At 47.8% G+C, this 27,352-nt stretch overlaps 2 protein-coding genes across 2 annotated transcripts; both read right to left on the bottom strand.

Moving 5' to 3' along the window:
• Window positions 1–1,105: 1,105 nt before the first annotated feature.
• On the bottom strand, window positions 1,106–2,073 carry LOC133917572 (uncharacterized). The gene is made up of 2 exons (XM_062361452.1): window positions 1,785–2,073; window positions 1,106–1,714 (listed from the first exon to the last, which is right to left on the bottom strand). The coding sequence occupies exons 1-2, from the start codon at window positions 2,009–2,011 to the stop codon at window positions 1,576–1,578; spliced, it is 366 nt and encodes a 121-aa protein (XP_062217436.1). The 5' UTR covers window positions 2,012–2,073; the 3' UTR covers window positions 1,106–1,575.
• A 5,585-nt stretch (window positions 2,074–7,658) lies between these two features.
• Window positions 7,659–21,562, bottom strand: LOC133919188 (glycerophosphodiester phosphodiesterase GDPDL3-like). Its single transcript, XM_062363496.1, has 9 exons — window positions 21,194–21,562; window positions 20,160–20,453; window positions 19,860–19,972; window positions 19,279–19,774; window positions 19,045–19,083; window positions 18,674–18,961; window positions 18,312–18,451; window positions 8,291–8,777; window positions 7,659–8,176 (listed from the first exon to the last, which is right to left on the bottom strand). The coding sequence occupies exons 1-9, from the start codon at window positions 21,300–21,302 to the stop codon at window positions 7,908–7,910; spliced, it is 2,235 nt and encodes a 744-aa protein (XP_062219480.1). The 5' UTR covers window positions 21,303–21,562; the 3' UTR covers window positions 7,659–7,907.
• Between the last annotated feature and the right edge of the window lie 5,790 nt (window positions 21,563–27,352).

Genomic DNA, 27,352 nt, shown 5'->3' with positions numbered 1-27,352 from the left:
GTCCCCTACCTGCATTGTTGTTTCGAGAATATGTAACACTTGGTACAAATATGCATCATGAAAGAAACATGTAAGTTACATATGCAATGGTAAAATCCACCATACTAACATAGTAGAATACGATAGCAGAATAAGGTAGTAGCATCATAAAGTAGTAGCATCAGAGTAACTAAACTACTCCGTAAACTAGTAGTCTGAACTAATGAAATGGAAAGCTGAACAAATGGCAATTATTAATCACAAAAGCAACACAAACTACTCCTGACCCCTTCCCTACGCCCTGCCTCTGGCACGCTTACGCCTACATGCTGACGCTGAATGTCGGTCTCGTCCTCCTCCTGAGGATGCTCGTAGGCGGAAGGTGTGTACCAATCTGACATGTGATGCTCACGTCTGGGCAACTGGGGCTCATAGATGCCTTCTGTCTCCTGCTGCATAGTCTGAGTGGGAGGTGGTGCACTGTACAACTGTGATGAGGCCAGCACTTCCGAGGCCCCTACATAGTCAAAGAAGGGGTTCCCGCTACAGTGCGGCGTACCCCCGGAAACCTGGGTGGTTGTATCGATGCGGATCAAACCTGCATTTATATCGTGCACAAACAACTGAGTATTGACGGAGAATACGTAATGAATCTAAAATTATGGAAAAAAGATCTGTGACATACCTGGCGTGGGAATACACACAGGTGTGGCAAAACCAGAGCCTCCTGCATGCACAAGATGCGGAGGTTGAGGAGTATCGTAGCCATGCCCAGTCTAGCCAAGGCCCCCTGTGAACTGGGGGCGGCCCATCCAGAGCCTCCTGTGAAGTGGGGGCCGACCCATCTAGATACTCCTGTGAACTGGGGGCCAGCCCATCCAGAGCCTCCTGGGAACTGCGATGCGGCCCATCTAGAGCCTCCTACGTGCAAAATTAGTCAAATCGACACCATATGGACCGTTACACATTTAACCATTTGCATAGGAAACTATAAGATTTCTAGCATAAATGTGCAACAATATTATGAAGAAAAAATTACATACAAAATATTTAATTTTTAACGAAATAAAATATTCTCATACTAAATAAAAAATTCTTATAGTAATAAAATTACCTGATCCGGGGGCGGAGGCTGAGGACTAGCATATTGCTGGTGGACGAAGGCGGAAGAAGGTCGTGGGGACCGCTGAGTGGGACGCGCGGCCAAAGGGTCACGTACAACAACGTCGGGCTGCTGACAAGATGTGCACTCCACGATATGTCGGGCCTTCGTGGAAAGGCGTGAGAACGCTTCAGTGATATCATCGATCGCCATTCCACATGTGCCTTGCTCGTGCAACCTCATTGCTGAACTCGTCGCCTCCTCGTGAATCTCTCTCACGATGTCAGAATGTGGTACACGACTAATAATTAGCAATAGCCGTAATGTGAATGTTGAAAGCCGTAAGGATTTGAAGATTTCACGTACTGCAACATGTAGAACAACTCCTGCGTGTCCTGGGTACAAGACAACAGTGCTAGTAGAGGAATGACAGGGGGAGGGGGGTCCACGACACGAAGAAGACGTGTGCGAGTCCGTGTATTGTACCACAACAGTTACTGCTGGTAACTGTAGTCATCGTAAGGGGCACCAAACTCGATCACGTACGCAAGCGCATCGCCCCATTGCTGCACACAGGGCTGCATCCTGATGGTCAGGTCAGCCATGCTCCTTGGTAGTCCCTTAGTCGACAACCTACAATGGAATGTCAATTAGAGGAAATCAATACACATAATAAAATGAGGTATGTGACATTACAACTCACGTGTGTACGGAATCAGGAACACGGTCTCCCAGGGGGACCAGGACCTCCTGGCACCATCCAAACTGGCGCATCACGCGGTGCGTGGCGTAGTCTTCGATGAATACGTCGAACACCAGTTTCTTCCGGGTCAGCCAAAACACCGAGTCCCTGAAGCACAATTTGGAGATCCCATGGTAAGCGGATCGCCATAGCACGAAATCAGCAGTGTACGGCTCCCAAACGACCATATCAGCCCTCAGGTGGTCGAACTGCTCAGTGAAAGCCTCATACACTGAACGAACCTGAACTCATGCCCACTGCGATTGCAAAATTATAGTTCTTCTAAGTTAGGTTATCAATGTTACAACACTAAAATTTAAACGGTACTATAAAGGGCGTACCCGTTGGCGTGTCCACAGTGATCCCATCGTAGGCTTGTCGATGTCGTTGCCAGCATACATCTCTGAGGTGTGATGCATACGCACCACGAGTGGTCGTCCTACCCGAAAGTGCTCGAACAACCACAGCTGAAGCAGAAGAGGCATACCCGTCAAGTTGGACGCATTGCGTGTCCTCAAGCAGGTGTCGCACAGCGCGTGGTAGGTGACGCAAAGAACCGCCGAACCCCAAGACACCTGAGGCATGTCGACAACTGTTGCGTCAGCAATAGCCCAGGCATAGGCTATCCAATGTGCGTCCACAATGTTGCCATGGCTGGAGGTGAACATCACCCAACCGAACAACCACAGTAGGTAAGCTTCCAGGTGTCGAGTAACCTGGTACTCTATGATCCTCGGCCATCCTTTCCACCTGCATAATTCGATTGATTGTTAATACCGATAATAAATGGACAAAGGACGTGCAATATGAAATTAGATAAGCAACAAAAAAATTACTAACTCTGAACTGCTCCAACCACTGCTTCTTGGGGCCATGCTTCTGATGCTCCTCAATGGGCGACACGTTCAGTGGCTTAGGTAGAACTCCCTGAAACCTCTCAAACAAGTCCGGCTGCCAACCAGCTGGATTGATCGAGGGACCGATCGGTTTGCCAGAAATCGGTAACCTGGTAAGCATGGAGACGTCCTGCAGCGTGACTGCCATCTCCCCAAACAGCATGTGAAACGTTTGTGTCTCCGACCTCCATCGGTCCACCAAAGCCGAAATGAGGGAAAGATCATACGGGAATCGACGTGACCGCTCCATCTGGCCCTCGTCCTCCTGACCCTCAGCCACCCGATGCGGACTCACGTCCTCATCTGTGGCCTGAAGCATCCGTGCAAGAGAAAGAAGTCTTGCGTGACCCAACTTGCAAATACGTGACCTAATTAGTCACGACAAATTAAATCACCAGTGTAAATTGAACCATCTGTACAACCTGCCGAACCAGTCCGGATGCAGTCGCCAAGCCGTCTTTGGCGCACAAATACGTAAAACAGGAATACTCTAAGCGTCATGAGTGGCATATAAGAAGTCACGGTGATGTGTGTCCACAGAACGGTCGAGAAGCTCGTACTATGCCTCCATCTCTGCAAAAATAGACCAACATAAAACACATAATTATTGTAAATTGATGATCATATAATTAATACGTCAACATCATAAACCATACACAAACTACTTTATAAGACAGAGAGAACATAAATAATACATAAATGAAAACACTTAGTTTTTACATCAAGAACATAAAAATTACACAAATAATACCACTTAGTTTTTACATCAAGAACATAACAGTTACCCAAATAAATAAAGAAACACATTGTTCCTAGATAGCATATCTAGCCAGGTCTGCCGCAGTCCTGTGAACTGCTTGTCCTCCACGTGCAACTCTCCCACATCTACTACCGGTGGATGGTCCTGCTCCAGTATCGCCACGGTTGGAGTGTGGGAAATCCTTTGCCTTGTGACCATACTCATCACACTCACTTCACCTCCTCACAGGGCCACTAACTTCAGCTTCATCCATATCGTTACGAATACGTCTAGTCTGCAGCCGACCACCTTTTCCATGGGGATGTCTAAGCAGTATCATAGTGAGCAAACATATCGGCATATCTCTATCGTAAACTGTAAAGTCACCATACGCACTGAATCCACGGAACTCTCCAATCCAAGTCAGCACCACATTTTCCTTCAAGTAAAATGATGACACATATACTAAGATTCCCACACCCACTTGTGATAATGCAGCCAGCAAATGAGAACATGGGACATGTAAAAGCTTCGGTTTGTTGCTGGAGCATTCGCACCATCTATTGAAAACTTGCCCTACGTTCACCTCATGAGTGACAATTCTGGAATCGCTCCCCACTCCTTCTTTTGATCTTAGGGTTATCTCGAAGCGGTGATCATTGACGCACATAACCATATGTTGTACTGCCTTCGTGTTCTTCTTTTGGTGGTACTCCATCATCCGTTGGGCATACAGTGTACGCATTGTTGTACAGTGACTCACAGCAGCTGCATGCCTCTTCTGGTAGTAACCAATAATATCGTACAACATTCCCTCAACGATTGCAACAATAGGGAGTCCATGCAGCCCTCTGATGACCCAATTGTAAACCTATGTTATATTGGTAGTCATGACGCCATACCTATCAAATAACATCAAAACAAATAAATATCAAGTTTCAAATATACTAGCTTGTACAACACATATTCGATAAAGACATGGCCCAGTACACGAACCTAGCACCTTTGGTGTCATAGAGTGCGAGAAACATTTGATGTTTCTTGCCGACCTTCTTCTCATATTAGGAGGATCAATACCTTCTCCAAGAGGCGGCAGCGCCTCCGGTACAGTGTCATCACCAATAACTGGTTCCTTATTTCTCTCCTGCACGTGCGTCCTGGTTTCCTTATCCAACTCCTTCCACAAAGCATCAAACTTACGACTTTGGTTCTGGCTGCACAACCGCTTGAACATGTCCATCAATGCTTTGCTCTTGAATTGCTTGTGAAAATTTGCTCCCATGTGACGCATGCACCACCTATTCTGCAGGTCATGCCAAGGGAACAACTCACTTGAATCTTCTTGCAGTGTCTTTATAGCAGATAAGATCCCAACATGCCAATCATGTATTATGCAAACGTTAGGTCGATCATGGACAACCCCAACCTTAAGATGCCTAAAAAACTAAAGCCAGCTCAACCTGCTCTCACCCTCCACAAATGTGAATGCCAAAAGAAGTATCTGGTTATTTGCATCAACACCAATTGCAGTGAGAATCTGGCATTTATACTTTCCAGTCAAGAATGTACCATCCACACAAAGCAAAGGACGACAGTGCTGGAAGGACTGAGTACACTGACCTAAAGAAAAAAAGCACGCCAGAAAATCCTAGGCTGTTTTTCATGAAGTTCAGTCTCCTTGAAAGCAATAGATGTGCCAGGGTTCCTGACCTTCAGAATTTCAAGCACGTGGGCTAGTTCGCAATAAGAAGCCTCATATATACCCCACCACTTTTCTAAGGCTTTCTGTTTTGCACGTCAAGCCTTTTGATAAGTAATCTAATATTTGAACTGTCGTAATATTGATCGTTGGATGAACGAGCATTCCATATCCCGCTTCTGAATAATCTCAATAAACAATTCATTTGCAACTAGTGCAGCAGTGAGGTTGCGGTGCTTTTGACCAACATTTTCCAGCATACAATTGTGCTGAACCACTTTTGAGGCTACCCAGTGGGTTGAATGCTTTGGCTTGTATACATGAACATAAAAGCTGCATCCAGGTGCTCTGCACTTGACACTGTACTTTTCTGGGCTTGAGGCAGCAATAAATACCTCGCTGTGTGATGTCACTGTCCACCGTGCCACTGCATCCTTCATTTCAGTTCGATTGGAGAACACCTGATTTAGGTGAACCATACTCCCAAGGGGAGTCATAGTTCTCCATAACTTGCATCATTGCTTTGTCAGGCAAATTCCATTCATCTGGGATGACAGTATTAGAGCAGTCATCGTCTTCATCATCCTCATCATCACCATCATCTTCATCTATATTTACAGATTCCAATAAAGCTTCTTCCTCATGAATTGCGTTACGGTCTACGTTCTCGAGCTCCACAATGATTTCTTCAATTTCCTCCCCCGTATCAGCCTGACCCTCTTCAATCTCTGCTGCCCGCCTATGCACAACAACCTCTGCCTCAGTCGTCTGCATTTGTTCAACTTCCTCCATTGACACTGCATGCCCGCGTGTATCCTCTTCTTCCGGTGGAGGTGTTGCACTGCTACTATCATCCGCTTCTCTTGGACATGGTTGCACTAGGATATTGAACTCAGCCCGACGCCGCCTGCACCACTCCAACCATTTCAACTACTTGTCCATCTGATGCACCAGCTTTAACTCCCAACAAACTGGATTTAGCGTACGAGTCCACATGCATTGCACCGTAACAGAACAAATCTGAGGGTCAAGCTGAAAGTATAGGGTGAACCATATTTTCATCTCCTTCATCCTTGTACCCTCAGGGTTTGGGTGCTCAAGGATGGTAAATGGAAAATTGCTTAAATCAACACCTGCTGGATCGTTACGAATTTGACCATTTCCATAGAATATTCTAAGCTTTATAGAGTTTGACATAACTGTCACTAAAAAATATATCAATTATAAATAAAAATCAATTACATTCATACATTACGACTACATTAAAATTGATAAACGCAATGGCCATGCCGACCCAGCGTTGCTTGTCCTATAATGAAAAATACTATAGTCTTCGGTGCCTAAAATATAATCCATATTACTGTCCTAAATCTACATCGAGGATATCATTATTAAATAAATATATTACTAACACCAACAAATTTAATAAAATTAATTCGCAACTTACTAATTAATACCATTTGATATTAGGAGTCTTGCGAATTTTCAAAAATATAATGTTCATTGAATTTTAAAATTTTAACATAAATACTTCGGTGTTGCATTGCTTTTTGATCCTCAATTTGTTTTTATTGTTTTCTGTTGCAAACCACTAGTTCTAAGTTACAAATAATTCAATAAATACCGTACTTTAGTGTAACGCATAATAATACAATCCTACGATATAATCTTACATACATCATCTTAACTAGAGTACCGATATCTATTTTTTGCACGAACATAAATTTTGTTTTCGTAACCTAATACTATAATAATTAATACAAAGATTTCTACCTAAAATAAACATTTACAAATTTTGCTAAGTCTCTAAGTTAATCTAAATGCAAATAGATCGATAAACGTATATCTAAAAATACAATAGAAAGGAAAAAAAAATTCCTCAACTCTTCTTCTTTCTCCTCCTCCTCTTACCTCCTCTCTTCTTCCTCCTCCCTTCCTCCTCTCTTCTTCCTCTTTTCTCATCTCTGCTCGCGTGCTCCTCTCTGCGCGGTCGAGGAGAACCGAGACAACGCGGATTGAAATGAGATGACGCAGTGTGCAGGCGCAGGGCCACGATTATATCCACATTTTTCGTCATCCCGTACGACGAAAATACAATTTTCGCCGTACGATTTTTACCAAACCGTACGGCGAAAACTACCTCGTAACTGCAGCCATGCACCCCTATGCTGCTGCCGGTGCCACATCAGCAATTTTCGCCATACGGTACGACAAAAAACAGTATTTTCACTGTACGGTACAACGAAAACAAGATTTCACCATACTGTAGGATGAATAGGTATTAGTTTTAAAATTTTCTTGTTTTCGGTACTATTTCAAAAATATCCGTAAAAAATGTAATATTAAAAAAATTATATATTCAGTAATAATAACGTATGATCTAAAATTGCCACTTAGAGCTTAATCAGATAAGAGTAGAAAATTCATCTCCTATTCAATGCTCATAAGAATCCTATCATGTTTCTCCTATGTTGGGTTAATACTAAGTACTCGCTGCTCAGTGAAATGTGAATTTAACGATCTGAATTCAAAGGCAGGTAGGCAGTAAAAATATGTACCACCACAATGTATCACCACACATATGTACCAATATGTAGCTAGTTGAGGTATCAAGTTGAACATCCATCCCCCAAAATACAGCAAAACCAAAAAGAACCACTACATTAAAGTGGTGGAAAGAATAGCTATTAGCAGCTCGACGTGAATTCTCAGAGCTCTAGCGTGTCATGCCCGCATGTGCAAGGCTGCCCTCAGATCAGGAGAGAAGCGCATAGCATCAGCACCGTGACGAGGATTGAAACATCAGTCGGCATTCCGAGGGCGGCGTCTGAAGGCGATGAAGCTGTGGTGTTGCTAACCAGAGGTAGAGGTGGTTCTGCAACGTCAGAGTCCGTCAAGAGCGGCATTGGGGCTGCTGCTGGGGGCTGTGCAGATGGGCTTATAGCTGAAAGGAGTCCCCCCAGCTGGGGAGGAGTCATGAAGGCCGGTGTGTTGTTTCCCATGTTCATGCAGGAGTTCACTGCAGAAATGAAATTAACCACGCAAGGTGAGCACAAATTCATCGAGAACTGCATAGATTTGAAATGCTTTACAAAGGATGTGGTAATGCATGAAAATGTGATCAAGAACGTACATTTGTATCTGTGAGCGGTCCCAGGGAAATCAGTGATGAGTCCGTCCACCTTAGCAAGTTGCACGTATGCATTGATCTGTGAAGTGGCGTCTGAGAAGAAGTCGTATGGTTGAGAAACGAACTCATTCATGAGCACGTAAACATAAACTGGAAGGCCAGCAGACTGCAGGGACTGAACAAGATTATCACTCTGGTTTGTCAAAAAATGATGGGTCTCTGGGAAAACGGATGTGGTACGAACAGAAACAGCATCAGCAAACTTCTTAATATCTGCAAGGGAGGAAGGTGTAGCATCTCTGACATCTTCTTCGATCATGTAGACAAGGTTGTACTTAGTTTCCTGCTTGAACTTCCCTAGAACCGAGCTGTTGGTTGACTGAATCATAATTTTCTGGGCAGTCTGTTTGCTGTAACCAGAGTCATCAAGAGCTTTGATCACTGCATCTACCACACCAAATCCAAGCTTCTCTGCCATGAATGCAGCATGCTGCACAAATTGAAAAGTGAAAAAACTGAGAATGAGGTGCTGCGATTCTGAGAAGACTTGCAAGAACTCCAGCATAAGATGCATCCTATTTATAAAAAGGGATGGTTTTCCTTCAATAATCCTTTTGTAGGGAAAGTATAAGGTAAAATCGTATTGTTTATTTAAAGTTATTTAAAAAAAACAGACACAATGCGTCTGTTTGCTGTTTTTGGTCTTTTGAACAAAACAGATGTAGGTTCTCAATGCTCTAGTCATAGAAGTTAGTCAATTTCGTGAAGGATTACTAAATAAATATTTATGAATTGATTGCTGTACTTTTCAATCATACTGACTTAGCAGCAACAGGGTTAAACATAAATTAGATGATTAGCGAGTGGAGTGGCCCAGCGGCCGACGCTCTTGTCAGGTGTACGATGCTATTTTGTCATCTATTTGCGCTAGGGTACATACACATACACATAAAAAAAAAGAAAAAGAAGAAGCCTAGAGGGCCCCATTCTTTTGGCCGGCCCGGTCCTCTCCTCTCCCGGCCCAAGCCGGCCTGGCCCAGCTCCCCATGCCTTATCTACCCGGCCGCCGCCTGCCTTAGGGGCCCTGGGCACCTGTTCCTCTTCTCCCCCGCGCACGAGCCACCGCCGCCTCCCTCTCTCGCTCGTGCCGCCCCTCCTCTGCGCTCGAGCTGCGCCGCCGCTTCCCCTCGTGCCCGAGCCGCTCTCTCCTTCCCTCGTCTTTCTGCTCCTTGGGCCAGAGCCGATCGAGCGCGCCACCTTGGTCACGCTCGTGCTCTCCCGAGCCGCGTCATCCGTCGCCCGAGCCACGCGCACCCGTCCTTATCCCTTCCCGTTCTTATACCCCTAATACCTCGATCCGATTTTGCCAAGTAGGAACCCTAGCCACCGGCTATATAGCCCGGAGAGGGATGCTCGCGGTAGAAAAAGGCCGGATCTGAGAGAGAAGAGAAGAGAGCTAGAGGAGAGAGCTAGAGAGAGAGGGAAGAGAGTGGAGGGAGATCCATTGAGAGAGGCATCCTCGCCGCACAAGTCATCTCGCCAGAGTGCCATGGCCGTCGTTGCCCTTGCTGGTGGGTCTCTGCAGCGATCCGTTTCCCCTCCCCCTCCATATGTGCTACAGATGTCAACCGGCGCTTTGCGTCGCGTCCGTGCAAGTAGGTATGCCGACCGGCCTTTGCGTCGCGTTTGTGCAAGCAGGTGTCGCCAGCCGGCCTTCGGGTCGCGTCCGTGAATGAGCGGGTGTCGCCGACCGGCCTTTGGGTCGCGTCCGTGAGTGACCAGGTGTCGCCGGAAGGCCTTCATGTTAGTCGCTGAATTCTTACTCTTGGTAGTAGCAGAATTCTTACTCTCATAGAGAGGATGACACTAGGAGTTGGGGCAAATTTTTCTGGTTTATTTCTCACTTCTCATACAATGCCATACCAACCTGAGGGGTTGGGGATACATATTTATAGGCCCATGGCCAGCCAAGCATATGCCAAGATGCTAGTCTAAGATGCTAGTCTAAGATGCTAGTCTAAGATGCTGTCCTAGATGCTGTGGTACAGTCTAAGATGCTGTCCTAGATGCTGTCCTCTAGTCTAAGATGCTGTCCTAGATGTCCTAGATGCTGTCCTAAAGCATATGGGCAGCAAGGACTTATCCTATCATCATGTAGCAGCCCCACAAAGACTGCACAAGGACTTATCCTATCATTCTCCCCCTAAGTCTTGTGCGTCGTCTTGTGGGAAGATTGAACCATCCCGGTCCTGGAGCAGAGCTCAAGGAACTTGAGCCTCCCAAGAGGCTTGGTGAGCAGGTCCGCAAGCTGATCCTTGGTGTTGATGTAGCTCGCCGTGATGCTCCCTTCCTCCAAACAGCCTCGGATGAAGTGGTACCTCACCCGGATGTGCTTGCTGCGTTCATGGAAAACGGGGTTCTTTGCCAGGGCTAGAGCGGACTTGCTGTCCACCCTGAGCTCCACCGCTCTAGTGTCTCTGCCGAGGAGATCACCAAGCAGTCGAGCGAGCCAGAGCGCCTGAGTTGAAGCGGTGGAGGCCGCTATGTACTCGGCCTCGCAGCTGGACAGAGCCACCACCTGCTGCTTGACCGACTGCCAGCTAACGAGGCACTTGCCGAGGAAGAAGAGGATCCCGCTCGTGCTCTTGCTGGTGTCGATGTCGCCGGCGTGGTCGCTGTCGCTGTACCCGACGAAGTGTGCCGCCCCAGGGCACCTAGGGTAGTAGAGGCCGTGGTCGAGAGTCCCCGCAACGTAGCGGATGATCCTCTTCACAGCCTGCTGGTGCTCCGTCGTCGGTCGCTGCATGAACCGACTAACGTAGCCGACGGAGAATGCCAAGTCCGGCCGTGTGTGGGCGAGGTAGCGAAGGCTCCCCACAAGACGCCGGTACTGCGTAGCGTCCACCTCCTCCGTCGTGCTGTCGCGGCTCAGCTTCAGCCTCTCCTCCATCGGAGTGAGAGCTGGGTTGCAGTCGGTGAGCCCAGCTAGCTCAACGACGCGCTTGGCGTAGGCGGTCTGTCGAAGCGTGATCCCGGAGTCATCCTGGTGCACCTCGATCCCCAGGTAGAAGGAGAGAGGTCCCAGGTCACTCATCTGGAAGGTGGCCTTCATCTCTTCCTTGAATGCCGCCACCTCCGCATCCTTGATGCCGGTGATCACCAAGTCGTCGACGTAGACACCCACCAGCAGAGCAGTTCCTCCACTGCCCCGTCGGTAGATGGCCGCCTCGTGCGGGCTTTGCTCGAAGCCCATCCCTTTTAGCGTGGAATCCAACTTGGCATTCCACGCCCTCGGTGCCTGCCGCAAGCCATAGAGGGCCTTGCGCAGGCGGAGCACCTTGCCCTCCTTGCCGGGGATCGTAAATCCCGGCGGCTGGTGCACGTAGACCTCCTCCTTCAAGTCGCCGTTAAGGAACGCCGACTTGACGTCCATGTGATGAACACGCCAGCCCTCCTGGGCAGCTAGCGCAAGGAGGAGTCGCACGGACTCCATCCGTGCCACGGGAGCGAAGGCGTCGTCGAAGTCGACCCCCTCCTGCTGCACGAAACCTCGTGCCACCAAGCGAGCCTTGTGCTTGACGATGGCGCCGGCTTCATCCCTCTTCAGCTTGAACACCCACTTAAGGGTGATCGCTCGGTGACCACGAGGGAGGTCAGCAAGCTCCCAGGTGCGGTTCTTCTCAACCGCATCCATCTCCAACTGCATCGCGGCGCGCCATGCCGCGTGTCTCTCGGCCTCTGCAAACGACCGAGACTCGCCGTCGTCACACGCAAGGTGCAACTGCGCCTCCAGATCGTGAGGCACCAGTCCCGGCACCGGCTGGTCGCCGAGAAGGTTCTCCATCGTACGGTACCGCAACGGCTCGCCGTCGTGGTACGCGTCGATACGCTCCTCGTCGTGAGAGAGCGGAGTAGCGAGCTCAACCGGGCTGTGCTCGACACGAGCTGGTGTTGGAGTAGACGTGCCCGGAGAGGTGCCTGTCGGTGCTGGAGTGCGTGGCGTTGCCGGCTGTGGTGGAGCTGGCGAAGAACTCATCGCAGCCGAGGTCCTGGCTGGAGAGCGTGGTGCTTTCGAAGTAGCAGGCGCCGGGGTCGGTGGAGGCTCGGGGACTGGGGTAGACACGCTCGTCGAAGAAGAGCTGCCTACTCCCCCAGCTTCCTCGAAGTGGACGTACTCGACAGTGAAGTCGTCGTACGTTGGAGCCGAGCCGTCGTCCACCGCCTTGTCCCACGCCCATCCTCGCCCTTCGTTGAACACAACGTCGCGCGCCGTGCGCACACGCTGTGTCTTCGGGTCGAGGATGCGGTAGGCCTTCGAGCCCTCCGCGTAGCCGATGAACACTCCCGGAGTGCTCCTGTCGTCGAGCTTGCTGATGTGGCCAAGCTCCTTGGCGAACGCGAGGCAGCCGAAGACCCGCAAGTGGGAGACCGCCGGCTTGCGCCCATGCCAAGCCTCGTACGGCGTCCTGCCGTCGAGCGCCTTGGTAGGCGAGCGGTTGAGGATATAGACGGCCGTCACCACCGCCTCTCCCCAGAAGACAGCCGGCATCCCCCTCTGCTTGAGGAGGGCCCGAGCCATCCCCACAACCGTCTGGTTGCGCCGCTCGACGACGCCGTTCTGCTGCGGGCTGTACGGCGCGGAGTAGTGGCGCTGAATGCCCTTGTCAGCGCAGTACGACGCAAATTCAGCCGCCGTGAATTCGCCGCCGTTGTCGGTGCGCAGCACGCGCAGCTTGCGGCCGCACTCCGCCTCCGCAGCAGCCTGCGCGCGCCTGATGGCGTCCGCAGCCTCTCCCTTGCTGCCGAGGACCATCACCCACATGTAGCGGGAGAGGTCGTCGACGAGCAGCAGGAAGTAGCGTCGTCCTCCCGGTGTGGCCGGTGTCACCGGGCCACACAAGTCCCCGTGCACAAGCTCGAGCCTCTCCTTGGCTCGAAAGCTCGCCTGCTGGGGAAAGGGGAGTCGCCTCTGCTTCGTCAACACGCAGACGTCGCAGAGCTGCTCCACATGGTCGAGGCACGGCAGGCCTCGCACCATCTCTGCGGCACTGAGCCGCTTCAGGGCCTCGAAGTGAAGGTGCCCGAAGCGCTCGTGCCACTGCCACGTCTCGTCGTCCCGACGAGCGGCGAGACAGAGGGGTTGTGCCACCTGCACGTTAAGGACGTAGAGTCGATTTGTGCCTCTGGTTACCTTGGCAAGAAGGCGACGACGGCGATCCCAAATCCTCATGACTCCGTCCTCAACCACCACGCGCGAACCGTTCTCATCCAGCTGTCCCAAGCTGATGATAGAGTTCCTCAACGCGGGAATGTAGTAGACTCCGGTGAGCAGCCTGTGCTCACCAGACACGGCGGTGAAGATGACGGAACCGACGCCCTTGATCTCCACGCCGGAGGCATCCCCAAATTTGACGGAGCCTCGGACGCTAGAGTCAAGCTCGGTGAAGAACTCCCGTCGACCGGTCATGTGATGGGTGGCGCCGGTGTCGAGGCACCACCCGTCAGTCTTGTCGCTGCCGGAGCCGTCACCGAGGAGGGCGTGGGCTTTTGGCTCGTCAAGGTGGAGGAGAGCCGCTGCGGCCGGTGCCGCTGGAGGTAGCTCTATGCTCGCATGAGCCATGAACAGAGCCGGCTCCTCCTCCTCCGCTTGTGCGACGTGGGCCTGGCCGCGTCGTGGCTGACGACAGTCCTTGGCCCAATGGCCAAGCCGGCCACAGTTGCGGCAGGTGTCGTCTCGTGCCGGCTTGTGCTTGCCGGCGGCGCCGCCCTGGGCGCCTCCGCGAGCATCACCCTCGGCACGTCCTCGCGCCCCGGCCTCGGCGTCTCTGCGCGCCTTGCGCGCCTTGCCACGCTTGCGGCCGCCTGTCGTGGAAGAAGGCTCCCCCTTCCTCCGGTCACCCTGGCAGGCATCCCACTGCTCCCGAGTGAGAAGGAGCTTCCCGCCAGTGGTGATGGGCCCCGAGAGAGACTGTGGCTCATCGCTGTCGACGACCTTGAGGCGACCTATCGCCTCCTCGATCGACATCGTGGAGAGATCCAGCAGAGACTCGATCGAGCGAGCCATCTGCTTGTACTTCTCGGGGACGCAGCGGAAGAGCTTCTCGACGGCTCTCTCCTCGCCGTAGGTGTCGTCGCCGAACTGCACCATCTTCTGCAACAGAGTGTTGAGACGGAGAGCAAAGTCATCAACGTCCTCACCTGGCTTGAAGGCCAGGTTCTCCCACTCCTTGCGAAGTGCCTGCAGTGTGGATTTGCGGGCGCGGTCGCTGCCGATGCGTGCCGCAGCGATGGCATCCCAAGCCTCCTTGGCAGTCCGCTTATTGGTAAGCGAGAACTGCATCTCGGACGGGACTGCAGCGATGAGGGCATCCAGCGCCCGTCGATCCTGGTCGTAGTCGACGTCGCCGTACCGGACTGCCTCCCACATGTGCCGCACCTGGAGCTTTACCCTCATCACCGCAGCCCACTCAACATAGTTGGTCTTAGTGAGGGTAGGCCACCCACCGCCGGGGCCGACGTCCCTGACAACAGCCTGGAAACCGTGGTGACCACGGTACCGATCCGGGGAGAGAGAGCCACGCCGCCTGTGAAGGCCGCGCTCTCCATCGACCCGTCCGCCACCGTTGCCGTGCACGCCTCCTCCAGGAGCGCCGCCGGCGTGCACGCCTCCTCCAGGAGCGCCGCCGGCGCGTCCGCGCCTGTCTGGGCTGCCGCCGCGCTCGTGGGTGTGCGCGGCTGCCCACTGTGCCGCCCGCTCTCGCGCTGCCTCTGCCTCCGGCAGCTCGAGATCCGCGTCGGCGCTGTCGTCAGCAGAAATGGAGCTGCCGGTGCTGCCGCGCAGAGCCTCGACCTCTGCTGCCGCCGCACGCGCTGCATCCGCCGCCGCCGCTGCTTCTGCCTCCGCTCTGGCTGCTGCCAGCTCCGCCGCTGCTAGCCTCGACGCCCTTGCCGCCGCCGCAGCGGTCTCTTCCGCCGCTCGCTTGCGTTCCTCTGCCGCGGCAAGTTCGGCCTCCTGCCGACGCCGCGTGCTCGAGGCGACCGAGCGCTGAGACTGCCCTGCGGACATGACGCGCTACCGGGGGAGAGCTGCTGCGTGGGGAGAGGGCTGCTTCAGACGAGCTGCTGCTCGTCTGTGCAGAGGGAGAGGAGTGAGCAGGAGCAACCGGGGCTGCTGCTGCTCTTAGCTGGGGCTGCTGCGAGGCTGAGGGGGGAGATGAGCAAGAGATGCTCAGGCTACAGGATAAACAGGCTCTGATACCAGTTGTTAGTCGCTGAATTCTTACTCTTGGTAGTAGCAGAATTCTTACTCTCATAGAGAGGATGACACTAGGAGTTGGGGCAAATTTTTCTGGTTTATTTCTCACTTCTCATACAATGCCATACCAACCTGAGGGGTTAGGGATACATATTTATAGGCCCATGGCCAGCCAAGCATATGCCAAGATGCTAGTCTAAGATGCTAGTCTAAGATGCTAGTCTAAGATGCTGTCCTAGATGCTGTGGTACAGTCTAAGATGCTGTCCTAGATGCTGTCCTCTAGTCTAAGATGATGTCCTAGATGTCCTAGATGCTGTCCTAAAGCATATGGGCAGCAAGGACTTATCCTATCATCATGTAGCAGCCCCACAAAGACTGCACAAGGACTTATCCTATCACTTCAGGCCACGTCCGTGCGCGAGCAGGTGGTAATCCGGCCGGTGCCTCTTTGCCACGTCTGTGAAGTTGTGATCTTGGTGGCCGGCTACTCTTTGCGATGTGGTGATCGGTCATCCTTCATGTCGCGCCATGCGATGGTTATTTTGTTCTGTGATCTGGCCAACTCTTGTTGGCCACGTCCGTGGAAAGTGCTATGTGTGTTGGTCGGCTGATCTTTGTGTTGGGATGAATTCGATCGATGCCTTATCGCCATGGCCGTGGAGATGGTGTGATGTGATTTTGGTTGACTACTCTTGTTCTGCGATTGGATCCGGTTGTCTTTGCGCCATGGCCATGGAGGTGGGCATTACTGTCATGAATTTGGATGGGTACAGATGGTTGTTGCCCCTTTTATGTGTTGTGGTGCTCATGTGGCCGGTTGGGTGTAAGGCGGTCTAAGCGCCGCCGAGCGCTTCCTGAACGCCATGGCCATTGTGTGCATGTGCCTTTGTCGCCGAGATGTTGTTGGTGTTTCCTTATCTGTGATGAGCTTCGGCTGGCGTTCACGCCATGGCCATGGGCTGGTGTGCTGTTGTTGGTCATGTTTGATATGGTGTTAGCTTTAGCCAAGATGTTCTGTGATCTTGTTGCACTAAGCTGCTGCCGATTCTAGTTTATGGCCGGCCTTTGTTTACCTGTTGTGGTCACCGGCTTCTTCTCCCTCTAATGAGATGGGTGCTGGCTCTGTTCTAGTAGATGTTGTTGCTTTGTGTCGACATATGGCTGTTTTGCTCTTAACCAAGCAGTGATGCCTTATTGCCCCTTATGCCAGTGGCTAGTCGATGATGATATTGTGCTGCCATCTGATGTATTATGGGCTTGTTCTGGTGATAGCATTGCTTTGTTGGCTGGAAAGCAGTAATGGTGGCACCATTTGTAGACCCCTTGTGGTTCTGTTGTTTCAAATCACAGTTGTTAATGAAGGACCTGACGATGCAAATTTTTTGGTCCTGTTTGATATCGTGTTGTTGTCTATAGTTGCTGGATGTGGCTCAGTTGCTATGAGCCCTCTTGTTGATCAATTATTTGCCTAATGCATGTAATGCCCCGGTGCTTCGGTGGCCTTTTGCCCTGGGTGCCCTTTTACCTGCTACTGATATGGCCCTGTTGTGGTGACTTTCCTATTATGGAGTCAATGATATGTTCGAGGCCCTTTTTACCGTTGTTTCCATTGATAGTTTGATTAAAGTGCTAATGATGATCAATGAGTTGGGTATTGTATCATGGTCGATGACTTTGTGGAGGCCCGGCAATTCGGTTATCTTTTTGTTTGCCATTGTTATTACCCTTTCGCCTTTGTAGTGTTTACCTTCGTGGCTGAGTTGCCTGTGGGATAGTGCAAAGGTTGTAGATAGGAGTCTAGAGACGCGCTGTTTGCCGGGCTCCCGACAGGTTGTACCTGGTAAACTGACGTGTATCTATACTCCCTCTCCCACTGCTCTCTTGTAGTACCTGAGGCTGAGGCCAATGATGAGGAGCTACAGATTCTGAAGCCTATGTGGCCGATGATGACCTGGAATATATAAATAGTCTATAAAGCTCACGTTAGACTGTTTGTCCCGTCTTTTCCTTTTAATTATTTTTCTAACGCTTACTTTGATCTGTTTTGATGGTGTGACTACAGCTTTACAGACTCAGAGACGACCTGACGACGATCAGTGAAGCAGCTTAATCAGATGTTGTCCGAGAAATCGGACGTAATTAACCGATGGCCTTATGAGGCCACGGGAACCAGGAAGACACGATCGCTGAAAGACTCAATCAAACAGCGTGTGCGTATGTGTGTGTGAGAAAATTGTAATCTATGAAATTGTACTTTATAATTTCAATAATGAATGAATAAAGTTACGTGTTTCAATTACATTTTGTCTTCTGTTTCTCTCATATACGTTTATATACTGGCATGCCCGCAACTAAATACATTCAGCATTACAATACATCAATTCGAACACAACGGCATGTTTCGAATCCGCGAAACATCAGGGTTCTGAACCCTAACAAAGTTTGTTGGGCGCTAGCCACTAATCCAGAGATGTTTGTGATTTCTTTTAGGCTCCATCAGTCTAGTCTTTGATTATCTAATATAAATACAATTTTACCAACTAATTGTACATGTGCTTTAAGATCTGTAAAGTTTTTCTAGAAGAAGGATTACTGGAGCAACCCGCAAAAGGGATTGCTCTTGGTATTTTTGCTAGTATACTCAATAAGAGATTTGGAACAGCACAACCAAGACTCATCCAATAGCCAGCGCCACGACTTAGGTAAACATCACTCAAATATGGGTTCACACTAGATATAACCTATTTCTATAGAATTAAATTCTTACCTCTACACTGATCATGATTCCTGACAAATCCCTTCCTTCCGTAAAGGCCAAAAAGTCTGATAATCTCATAAAATTTCCTGCATTCTTGTTTCTGGGATTTCTGAATACGTGATATGTGCTCATAGGGTTTGATATCATGGCTGTAAATACAAAAATGTCAGTCTTCAAACAAATACATGATGAGTGCAAGAAACATCACAGATGGGACATTAACTGTTCACTAGTTGATCAAATTGTACAACACAAAATATAGACTTAGCAATTAGCATAACTGTATATGCATTACAATGTCTCAAAATTTGGTATCTATTTGAGTAGGAAAACATTCGGGTTTACCAAAAAAAGAGTTCAAATTAACTTACGCTTCAGGTTCCTCACAATATCATCCCAAGTGAGGTTGAAGGTAAAGACTCCAGGAGTAGCCTTCAGATCGTTTATAGTAACTGCTTGTGCAGAAAATTGTGTTGTTGCAACAGTTGTAACATCCATTAGGTCAATGGAACTCATGCATATCGGTATGCCATCTTTGGTCACTTGAACAGGACAGTCAATTACATCTGCACCATCAGCAACTGCCTTTTCATAAGCTTGGTCAGTGCAGTCTGGGTAATCCCCACTGGCACCATTGTGAGAGATAACTAGAGGTTTAGCTGCAGTGCCGTGAAAGCTGAAGTTCAGTACCATTATAAAATGCGTGAAGTTAAGCATGAATTGACAAAGGAAGCAGGTGTACCATGATCTGTCTTGCTGTTGTTCAGGTTACTAAAGCAACCTGCAGGGGAAAAAAAGGATCAAGACCAGAGAAGCCACGATCCATACTACATCTCCAACTTGTTCAAAGATGAATGCCAAAAGTTGAAAAGTGGACCATGATTTCATTATAACTGTTCTTAATAAAAGATCACACTGACCAAGTGGCCAGCTTGAGTGCATGAAATTATGAGGAGAGGATAGAAGGTGGACTCACCAACTGCCTCTGAAGGAGTAATAGGGAAATCAGTCAATACACCATCAACCGAGAAGGCACCATCAATGAAGTTGAGATATTCTGCTAATGGATCATAGCTGTAGTTGTAGCTGAAAGTAAAGTCATTTGCGAAATCAGCAGCATATATTTCTAGCCCTGCTTTATGAGCATCATCAACTACTGAAGTATGGGGCAGCAGATAATTATCTTGTGTAACAGGCCAGATATAGTTTTTGGGGACAAGTATTCCAGAAGCAAAAGTCTTGACGAATGTTAGGTTTTTCAACATTGAGCCATATGTCTGGTTTGTAGATGGCTCAATAGAGCGTTCATCAAGAAAGCGGAACACAAGCTTTGTCTTCTTGCTAACTCTTCCAGATATGCTGGTGAGGAAGTTCACTTCAGGCGATGAGATGTAGTCAACAATGGATTGTTTTGATGTCGACAGGATATAGCCTCTCATGCTAAGATTAAACTGGCTGTAGAAACTGTCTTGCTGCAATTTTCACAAACCACATGTTAAGGTGAGGAAAATCACCCAATTTGTAGTTCAGCGCAAGTAGTTAAAATTTTAGCCCTACCTGCACATTTAACCAAACAGCAGGGGCCTTATATTGGGACAAAACAGCTTCAACAGTAAGTATTTGGAAGACACCATCGAAGTAAGGTCCACGAGATAGGACCGATTGTTGCACTGTAAATATCAAACTGAGTTAGTGAGTTAGACAACCAAAACAGCTGAGTTGAAAACGTAATAGAAGATTAAATGCATCGGCATTTGAACAGTTTCCTTTGAATGTACCCAAATATAAAAAACAATTGCACTTCACAAGATCAAATGATAGAACTTTATTGAAGTACAAGCTTGTGACAGCACTTACGAAATACATTTTTCAGATCAGTGAACTTATAGTCCACAGAGAACCATCCCACAGTAGATACACCATTAACATTGTAGGTCTTCTGCCCCTTTGGAAAAGCATTGGCTATGGTCGTACAATTATCCATCTGTATGCTCGGAAGGCAGATGCCGACACCATCCTTGGTTAACCGAATATCACACCACAGGGCTGTGTCGGGAGAGCTAGCAAGCGCAACAAACATATAAGCAAAATCACTGGAATCGGGAAACAGGCCCGAGAAGCCACCCTTAGCAACGATTGCTGGAGCCTTTCCTGGGAAAATGAGATGACTGTTACTGTTAGGTCTGAGGAAAGCCGGAAGCACTGGACCCTAAGTGCATGGCCACAGTAGAAACTCCAGTACCAAAATTACAAAACGTACATGGCATATAGTTAGGTCAACATGCATGACCATCTGCAATTATCGGCCATTATCGCCGGTAAATCAAGAAAGAAATAACGGCCAAATTCGTATCCATAGCACTGGTCCACTCCAAATCTCACAACAAACAACCCCCTATACCATAAGCAACGCCTACAGCTAGTGATTTACGCGTATTTCTCACTAAAACGTTATTATGCGTAGGCTTGTACTAGAGCATGGTCATGTAAACTAATCTCAAAGAGGTTGCTATCGTATCCTAACCAAATGTCATTCAGCTGGAAGGCTACCGTGCAATTTCTTTTATAAAGGAAAAGGTAAGCGTCATGGACGGCCCCCAAGTTTCCAATCAGAAATCTAGTCGCCCAATCAGTGCTAAAGACCACCAAAATTATTTTGCTGCGGAAAAATAGAAGCTTGAGCCAAAGAAAAATAATGCGCATCCATCTCATTCTCATCCTAAAGATCCAGCCGAAACAGCGAAACAAAACCAAAATTGCAATTGCAAGTGAAAAAAAACTGATCTTTAAGCAAATGCTAGCAAGAAATCAACCAGATCAGATTAGATCAGAGACACACATACTGCGTAATTTTTCAAGAAACGAAGGGAAGCGCAGCGAATCGAGCGTACCACTTAGGGTCTTCCAAGTCGAGCCCTTCTGCGCGGCGGCAGAGCCCAGAGACAGCAGCAAAAGCAGGGTCGAGCCAAGAATGGAGCAGGCGTGGCTGCTCCTCCCCATTGCTGATCGACACCTAGGCACCACCGCCACCAGCAGCAGCTCAAGAAACTCTAGCTCCAGGCCCGGGGACGGGGAAGCAGAGGAAGAGTAGGCGAGGAGATGAGGCAAGAAGAGCAATGCGCGTCCGACGGCTGCTTTGGATTTTTAAGATCGAGAGAGACAAAGAAAAATGGAGACTGGGGGGCGATGCTGCTGCTGAGCTGTGTGATGCAGGAGAAGGTGACATCGGGGTCGGGGAAGGGGGACTGTGGTCGGAAAATTGTGAGCTCCTCCCGATTCTCAGCCTTTTCCCAAGGAAAAAATGATTTGTTCTTTTTTTCATTTTTTTACTTTGACGTTTTCTTATGATTAGGAGGTAAGCGGTACATCTAAGTCACCACTTTATTTATTTATTTTATTTTAGTTAAGTAAAAATAAATCTTTAATTTATTTTTTAAATCACTTCAATAATTAAAAATATAAAACTTACATCCTAATGCTGCGAGGTCCGCTAGGTAAAAAGATCGGAGCTTGCGTACTTCCGAAGGGGGTAAAAGGGCAAGGATATGACCCAATGCGGGCAGCCATGGGTGAAATGTCACTACCAATTAGGGCATATGACATTTTTCTCGATTTCCGAAAGTAAAAATGACCACTACTTTTGTACCATGGAACAAAAGGGTGATAATTTGTCGATTTGAAATGATCGACACCTTTACTAACTAACCTTCAGATTAAAATAAACGATGTCTTGGAGTGCTTTTTTAAAAAAAATTGTACTGTTAATATCTGTATAATTTGTGACCAATTTGTGAATGCAATAAACTTGTTATGCCGTCTTGATATTTGCGAACCAATTCTGTATTTCAGTTGGAGGTATATATATGGCACGATCCTCCGTGTAATTTAACGTAGCACCGTGAATTTGGACTAACTCGTATCATCATAGGTGGCTGCTGGTGGCATGTGCGGTCATCTGCCTAGATGCGGATCCAGCTCAGGGTACCTAACTAGTAATTTTTTATATTTCTAGTGATTAATCATATATATATGACACTTTTAAGCTCGATAAATAAGATATATAGATCTATAAACTAATAAGTGATATATCTAATTATTTTAGTTCCGGTGCTTCTCCGCATCTCGTTCAACCACGATTGGCTTGTCGATCGCAATAGAATAATAATAATAGCACACCTCGGTCCGCCACTGATGCGCATGAGAGCCTGCGCTTTGGATGCTCGCTCGCTGCTGGTGGTGGTACATGGGTAATGAACGTCCTTCCATTCACAGGAAATATAGGAGTACATGGATATTATCTGCATGCATCGGTCAAAAAAAAACCCGATATGCTCCATCTCTATCTATCGTCTTGCTTGCCTGCTCATTCATGACTGGTATCTGAGTATGCAGTTAGCAGTATTATGTCAGGGAGCGTATCATGTTGGACTTGTGTACGTGAAGCTAGCATCGTGTATGGTGTACCGATGATTTTTTTTCATCTGCTTTATAATGAAACCATCGTGTGCCGAGAATTTACTGGACGTGATTTCTTTATTCCTGTTCTTTGAGAACGCGGCCATATATATAGTATATTGGTCTGACCGATAACCCACCTGATGCTGCTTCTGTCTCCCCAAGGGCTAGGGTAAAGCAGAGCGAGGCAGCAGGCACATGCCATGGCATTCGGACCGGGATCTCTTGCGTCGAAGTCACAGTAAGACACATGTGTTTAGCCTCACGCATAAGTGACCAGCAGTGAAATCAAGGGGATCCAGGTCATAACATTCATCCGTGCATGTACATGATGAGCCCCCAGAGCATAAGGGCGCCATCTGATCTATTGACAAAAACTAGAATGCCCAAATAATCCTATCATTTATGGGTGTGTTTGGTTGCCATCCAAACTCTGTTTATGCATTTTTTTTTTTTGGAGAAGATCGTTTGGTGGTCTGTATATATTGTTCATATCTACATATACGAATGTAATTATATGGTTAGAGTCTAATCCGATGAATACATCCAAATCTAGCTTGTCTCTAAAGTCGGACCTGGTGGTACAGTAGTATCATGGGTAGGGATGAAAACGAAAGCAGTAATTTTTGGAATTTTGTATGGTTTTTCGAAAAAAAAATTACCGTTTTAGCTAGTAACAGTAATTCCAAAAACGAAAATGGAAAAGAAAAATGATAAAATTATATGAAAATGATATCGAAAACGATTTAGGTGTCTTCTGATCATTTTCAAGTTCTTTCATTTTTAGACGGTAATTATCGACAAAAATTTCTATTTTTAGCCCGACTCATGGCCCAATAAGCCTTCGCCTCCCACTACTAGCCTTAACCCCTAGCGGCCCAGTACTCCAGGTCCTTCACCGATCTAGGCTACATCTTCATCCTCATTCACTCGTTCCTTTACAGTTGTGCCGCCCAAACCCTAGAGGCGTCGCCCGCCAATGCTGCCCTCCGGCGCCACCCGCTAGTGCCGCCCGCTGGACATGACGCAAGGAGCCGATGGATTGCCTTCCTTTGACCTTGGTGCTCCAAGTCGGTGCCTCCTCACGTCTATCGTCGGCCTCAAGACCTTGATGCGGCGAGTCGGCGACGCCCTTCCAACCTTTCTCCTTCACCCCACCTTGGCCAGACAACGCAACGAGCTGGCGAGGCGATGACGCCCTTCCTCGGTTCCTCCTCATGTGGTGGTAGCGATGGCATGCTGAGCGCCTGAGCCCTGCCCTCGTGTTGCGCCGTGCGCAGGAACCTCGAGCAGCAACACACCTACTCTCACCTCACATTGCGCGTAGGTGCCTTAGCTGCGCTGCATCGCGTGCTCACCCCTATGCCGCCTCATGCCTTGGCTTAGCCGCTATAAGTTTGGGTTAGGGGAGAGAGATGGGGATCGGGATCGAGTGAAACTGTTAGAGAGATAGAAAGCCCACAGCCCACATGATATAGCCATGAGGGTATTTTGGTCTTTTATTTATTTATATCACTATATATATGTATATAGGTTATCAAAGTATTATTATACAACATAATTACAAAGACCTCACATATTCTGCATATATCTATATGACTGTAATTGCGTAAGCTAGCAATTTGACGTCAGATTATTTTTTAGTTTGAATTATCGATTCCTAATTGATACCGGTATGTTTCCATCGAGATTACATCGTTTTCAGTTTTCTCATATCATCGATATCGTATTATTTATCGATATTATCATTATAGACTTTGTTTTCGAATAAAAATGTGAAACTAAAAATGATTTAGATATTTTCTATGTTTTCAAACCGTTTTCATTCCTAATCATGGGTGTGCAGCCATTATTCTCACCCAGCTACCAAATCAGCCTCCCGTAACATCATTTCCACGAAATCAGGCATTGAAATAAAAAAAACCCACCAGTTGTTGCCTGGCCGGAAAATGGCATTGCCACCCTGACATAGCATTGCCACGACAGTGCAATTCATCACCTTAAAAAGAAAAAAACCGTGCAATATTTTGAGAACCACAACCACTCATATTTGGGAAAATATTCTGCAGCCAAATAAATGGCAAGGAGATTATTTTTTCGCACGAAATATAAACTCCCCCTTCAAAAAGAAAACGTAAAAAAAGGTTTCCAGAGAGAGGGGTATATACGATACGCAGGCAGAGGCAGGGGAAAATGCGTAACAGCTCATGCCAGCTTGGCAACGCCGAGAACTGCACCTCCCATGTGACGCCCATGTTGTGAGACCACCGTCTCCGCGACGCGGATCACGCTGCGCCCCTCCCTTCCCCTACGTGCATGCCGCCACGTGGGCCCACCGCTTCCGCGGGGCCCACGTCCTCCCATGCAGGCCCCACTGCTCGCCATTGGTTTTCCTTTTCACCCCTCGGCGGTGGCGCCGCGACCAGATTCCGTTCTCGCCTGCGTGCTCTGTGCTGGGTGCGCCGGGAGCACGGGGACGCGCCGTGGGACCCGAGGTCCAGCGAGAGGGGAGCCGAGGCGGTGGGGACGGTCCACCAGGACCGGTCCAAGCGCGTGCCTGCGCTGGAGTCTGCTGGGCACGACAGGAACTCGCGGTGCCGGTTGGCTACAATCTGTGGGGTCGTGCTACAACCGGCACGACGCGTACTTGTTTCATGGTTCCATGCTAGGGCAAAACTATAATTTAATTGATGGTATTGTCAAATACACAGTCTAAAATAAATATTGATTTAAAAGCTTAATTTACCATATATATATATATAGTCAACATAAGACAACTAATACTAAAATTTTGTTTTACTTGTGGCAGTGCACAGGTACCACACAGTATCTGTTCAAAAGCCAGATCGAGCCAAGCTTTGAAAAACCTAATATGATAACCACAAATCCAAGCTTGATTTAATAGCGGTTTTTCAGATCAGGTTTAGGTTTTTTTTATGTTTAGGCGTACTTTCAAAACCCGAATCTAATCGAAAAAATCAATGGTCTAGAAAATTAAACCTAAACCGAGCTCTTTGTACTAATTGGACCAGATCGAATCAGGTTTACCAAGTCATACTATTTATAAGCAGATTTGTATGATACCCTAACCTCGCCCCTGTTCCATATTATACCTCTGAAAAGTCCATCGCATGCGTCTAATATGAAAACTTTTGAAGGGACCAAATCATTGAACCACCAAAAGCTCGAAATGCATGGGCGTTTCTCTTTTTTCTCCCCTGGCCTGGACGTAGTACATTCGTGTGTGACGGCTCAACTTGCTGGCCATCGAAATGGACGTTCGTATCAAACCAAACGCGTAGGCTCCGTTCTTTGTCATCGTGCCGGATTTTCCACGAGTAGTAACAAAAGACCGGTCGAGTATCCACGTGAGGGCAGCTACTTATCGAATACTAGCAAAATTAGCCCCTTGAACGACCAGGGTTATTAACACGCAGCCGATTGAATTGGCCGCCTCCAAGTTTGTCCACCGGCTCAAGCTAAAAATACAAAATTGTTCCAGACTAAGACCAGTAGGTGGATTATACAAATACTTATTTAAAATATAGATATTTATTTATTAGTTGTGTATATCAAACTAGAAAATATGAAATTTTACATAGATTAGATCTCACTTAGGATAATAACAATATGTCATATGATGCATTGATTAGAAGATAATTATAAATATTATTTTGAAGAAAGAAGACGACGAACAGTTTAATCTTTTAAATATTATTTTGTTTTTGAAATGGAGTATAGGACCGTCGTACTATTAAGAGAGGTGCAATATTATAGTTTGGTTTTATTCTTAGTGCTAAAAAAGATCTAAGTCTAGAAAAAGACACAAGCTCACAACTTATTTACCGAGTCAATTTTCTTTGTGTGACATCGAATGTTCCAAAATTTCAAAAGTCAGGGTTCACTGTTTTTTTTTTTAATATTAGATGTTTCGATGTGAGTCAAAATGTCTGACTTTATCAAGTTCAGATGTCTCGATTTAGAGTAAAAATTCAATATCAGATGTTCCGAAAGTTGGATCGGATGTTCCGATCCGGTCGAAACATTCGGTTTTAGCCAACACAGACATTTCTGTCTCGATTTAATTTTTCACATCGGATGTTCCGATGTGTGATTTTCACAAGATTTGAGTTAGTTTTTGAAGTTCAAATTTGACATTTTGAATTGATCGGATGTTTCGATATGGAGTTCAAAACATTCGATATGAGTTGAAAAGGTGTCCAACGGCTAGTTTCTGAAAAAGTCTCTTTATAACCCTTCCCCCCTCTCTCGTTAAGTCTCTACCCATTTCGAATCTAAGAGCTCTCCAAAGCAAAAGGCCCCACTCCTTTCCCAAGAAAGTGTTCACCTTTGAGGGGGATTTGAAAATGAGAGTTTGAGTGCTAGAATTTAAAAGTGGATCTTTGAGCACTAAGTGTCTTCTCCCAACTTTGGTGTTTGTATTCTTTTCTCTTAGAGTTTCAAGACTCCTAACGGCTAGGAGTTGCTCACAAGTCACCAATACGTTTGTGGTGAGCCGTGAGAAAGTTTGTGAAGGTCGGATTTCGCCTTTGCAAGAAAAGAAATACCACAAGAAAGCAAATGAGTGCTTTTTG

Source organism: Phragmites australis, chromosome 5 (genome assembly GCF_958298935.1).
Source record: "Phragmites australis chromosome 5, lpPhrAust1.1, whole genome shotgun sequence".
Lineage (NCBI taxonomy): Eukaryota > Viridiplantae > Streptophyta > Magnoliopsida > Poales > Poaceae > Phragmites > Phragmites australis.
The sequence above is the reverse complement of the archived record's forward strand: the minus strand, read 5'-3'. Positions and strand labels throughout refer to the sequence as shown.

What these genes read in the sequence shown, in the direction of transcription:
- LOC133919188 (XM_062363496.1), bottom strand. Translation starts at nt 21,302, where the DNA reads ATGGGGAGGAGCAGCCACGCCTGCTCCATTCTTGGCTCGACCCTGCTT. An exon ending in GACTTGGAAGACCCTAAGTG is followed by an intron (nt 20,454 to 21,193) that starts GTACGCTCGATT and finishes TCATTTTCCCAG; the next exon opens with GAAAGGCTCCAGCAATCGTT. An exon ending in CAACAGCAAGACAGATCATG is followed by an intron (nt 18,962 to 19,044) that starts GTACACCTGCTT and finishes ACGGCACTGCAG; the next exon opens with CTAAACCTCTAGTTATCTCT.
- LOC133917572 (XM_062361452.1), bottom strand. Translation starts at nt 2,011, where the DNA reads ATGGTCGTTTGGGAGCCGTACACTGCTGATTTCGTGCTATGGCGATCC. An exon ending in GTTCCTGATTCCGTACACAC is followed by an intron (nt 1,715 to 1,784) that starts GTGAGTTGTAAT and finishes ATTCCATTGTAG; the next exon opens with GTTGTCGACTAAGGGACTAC.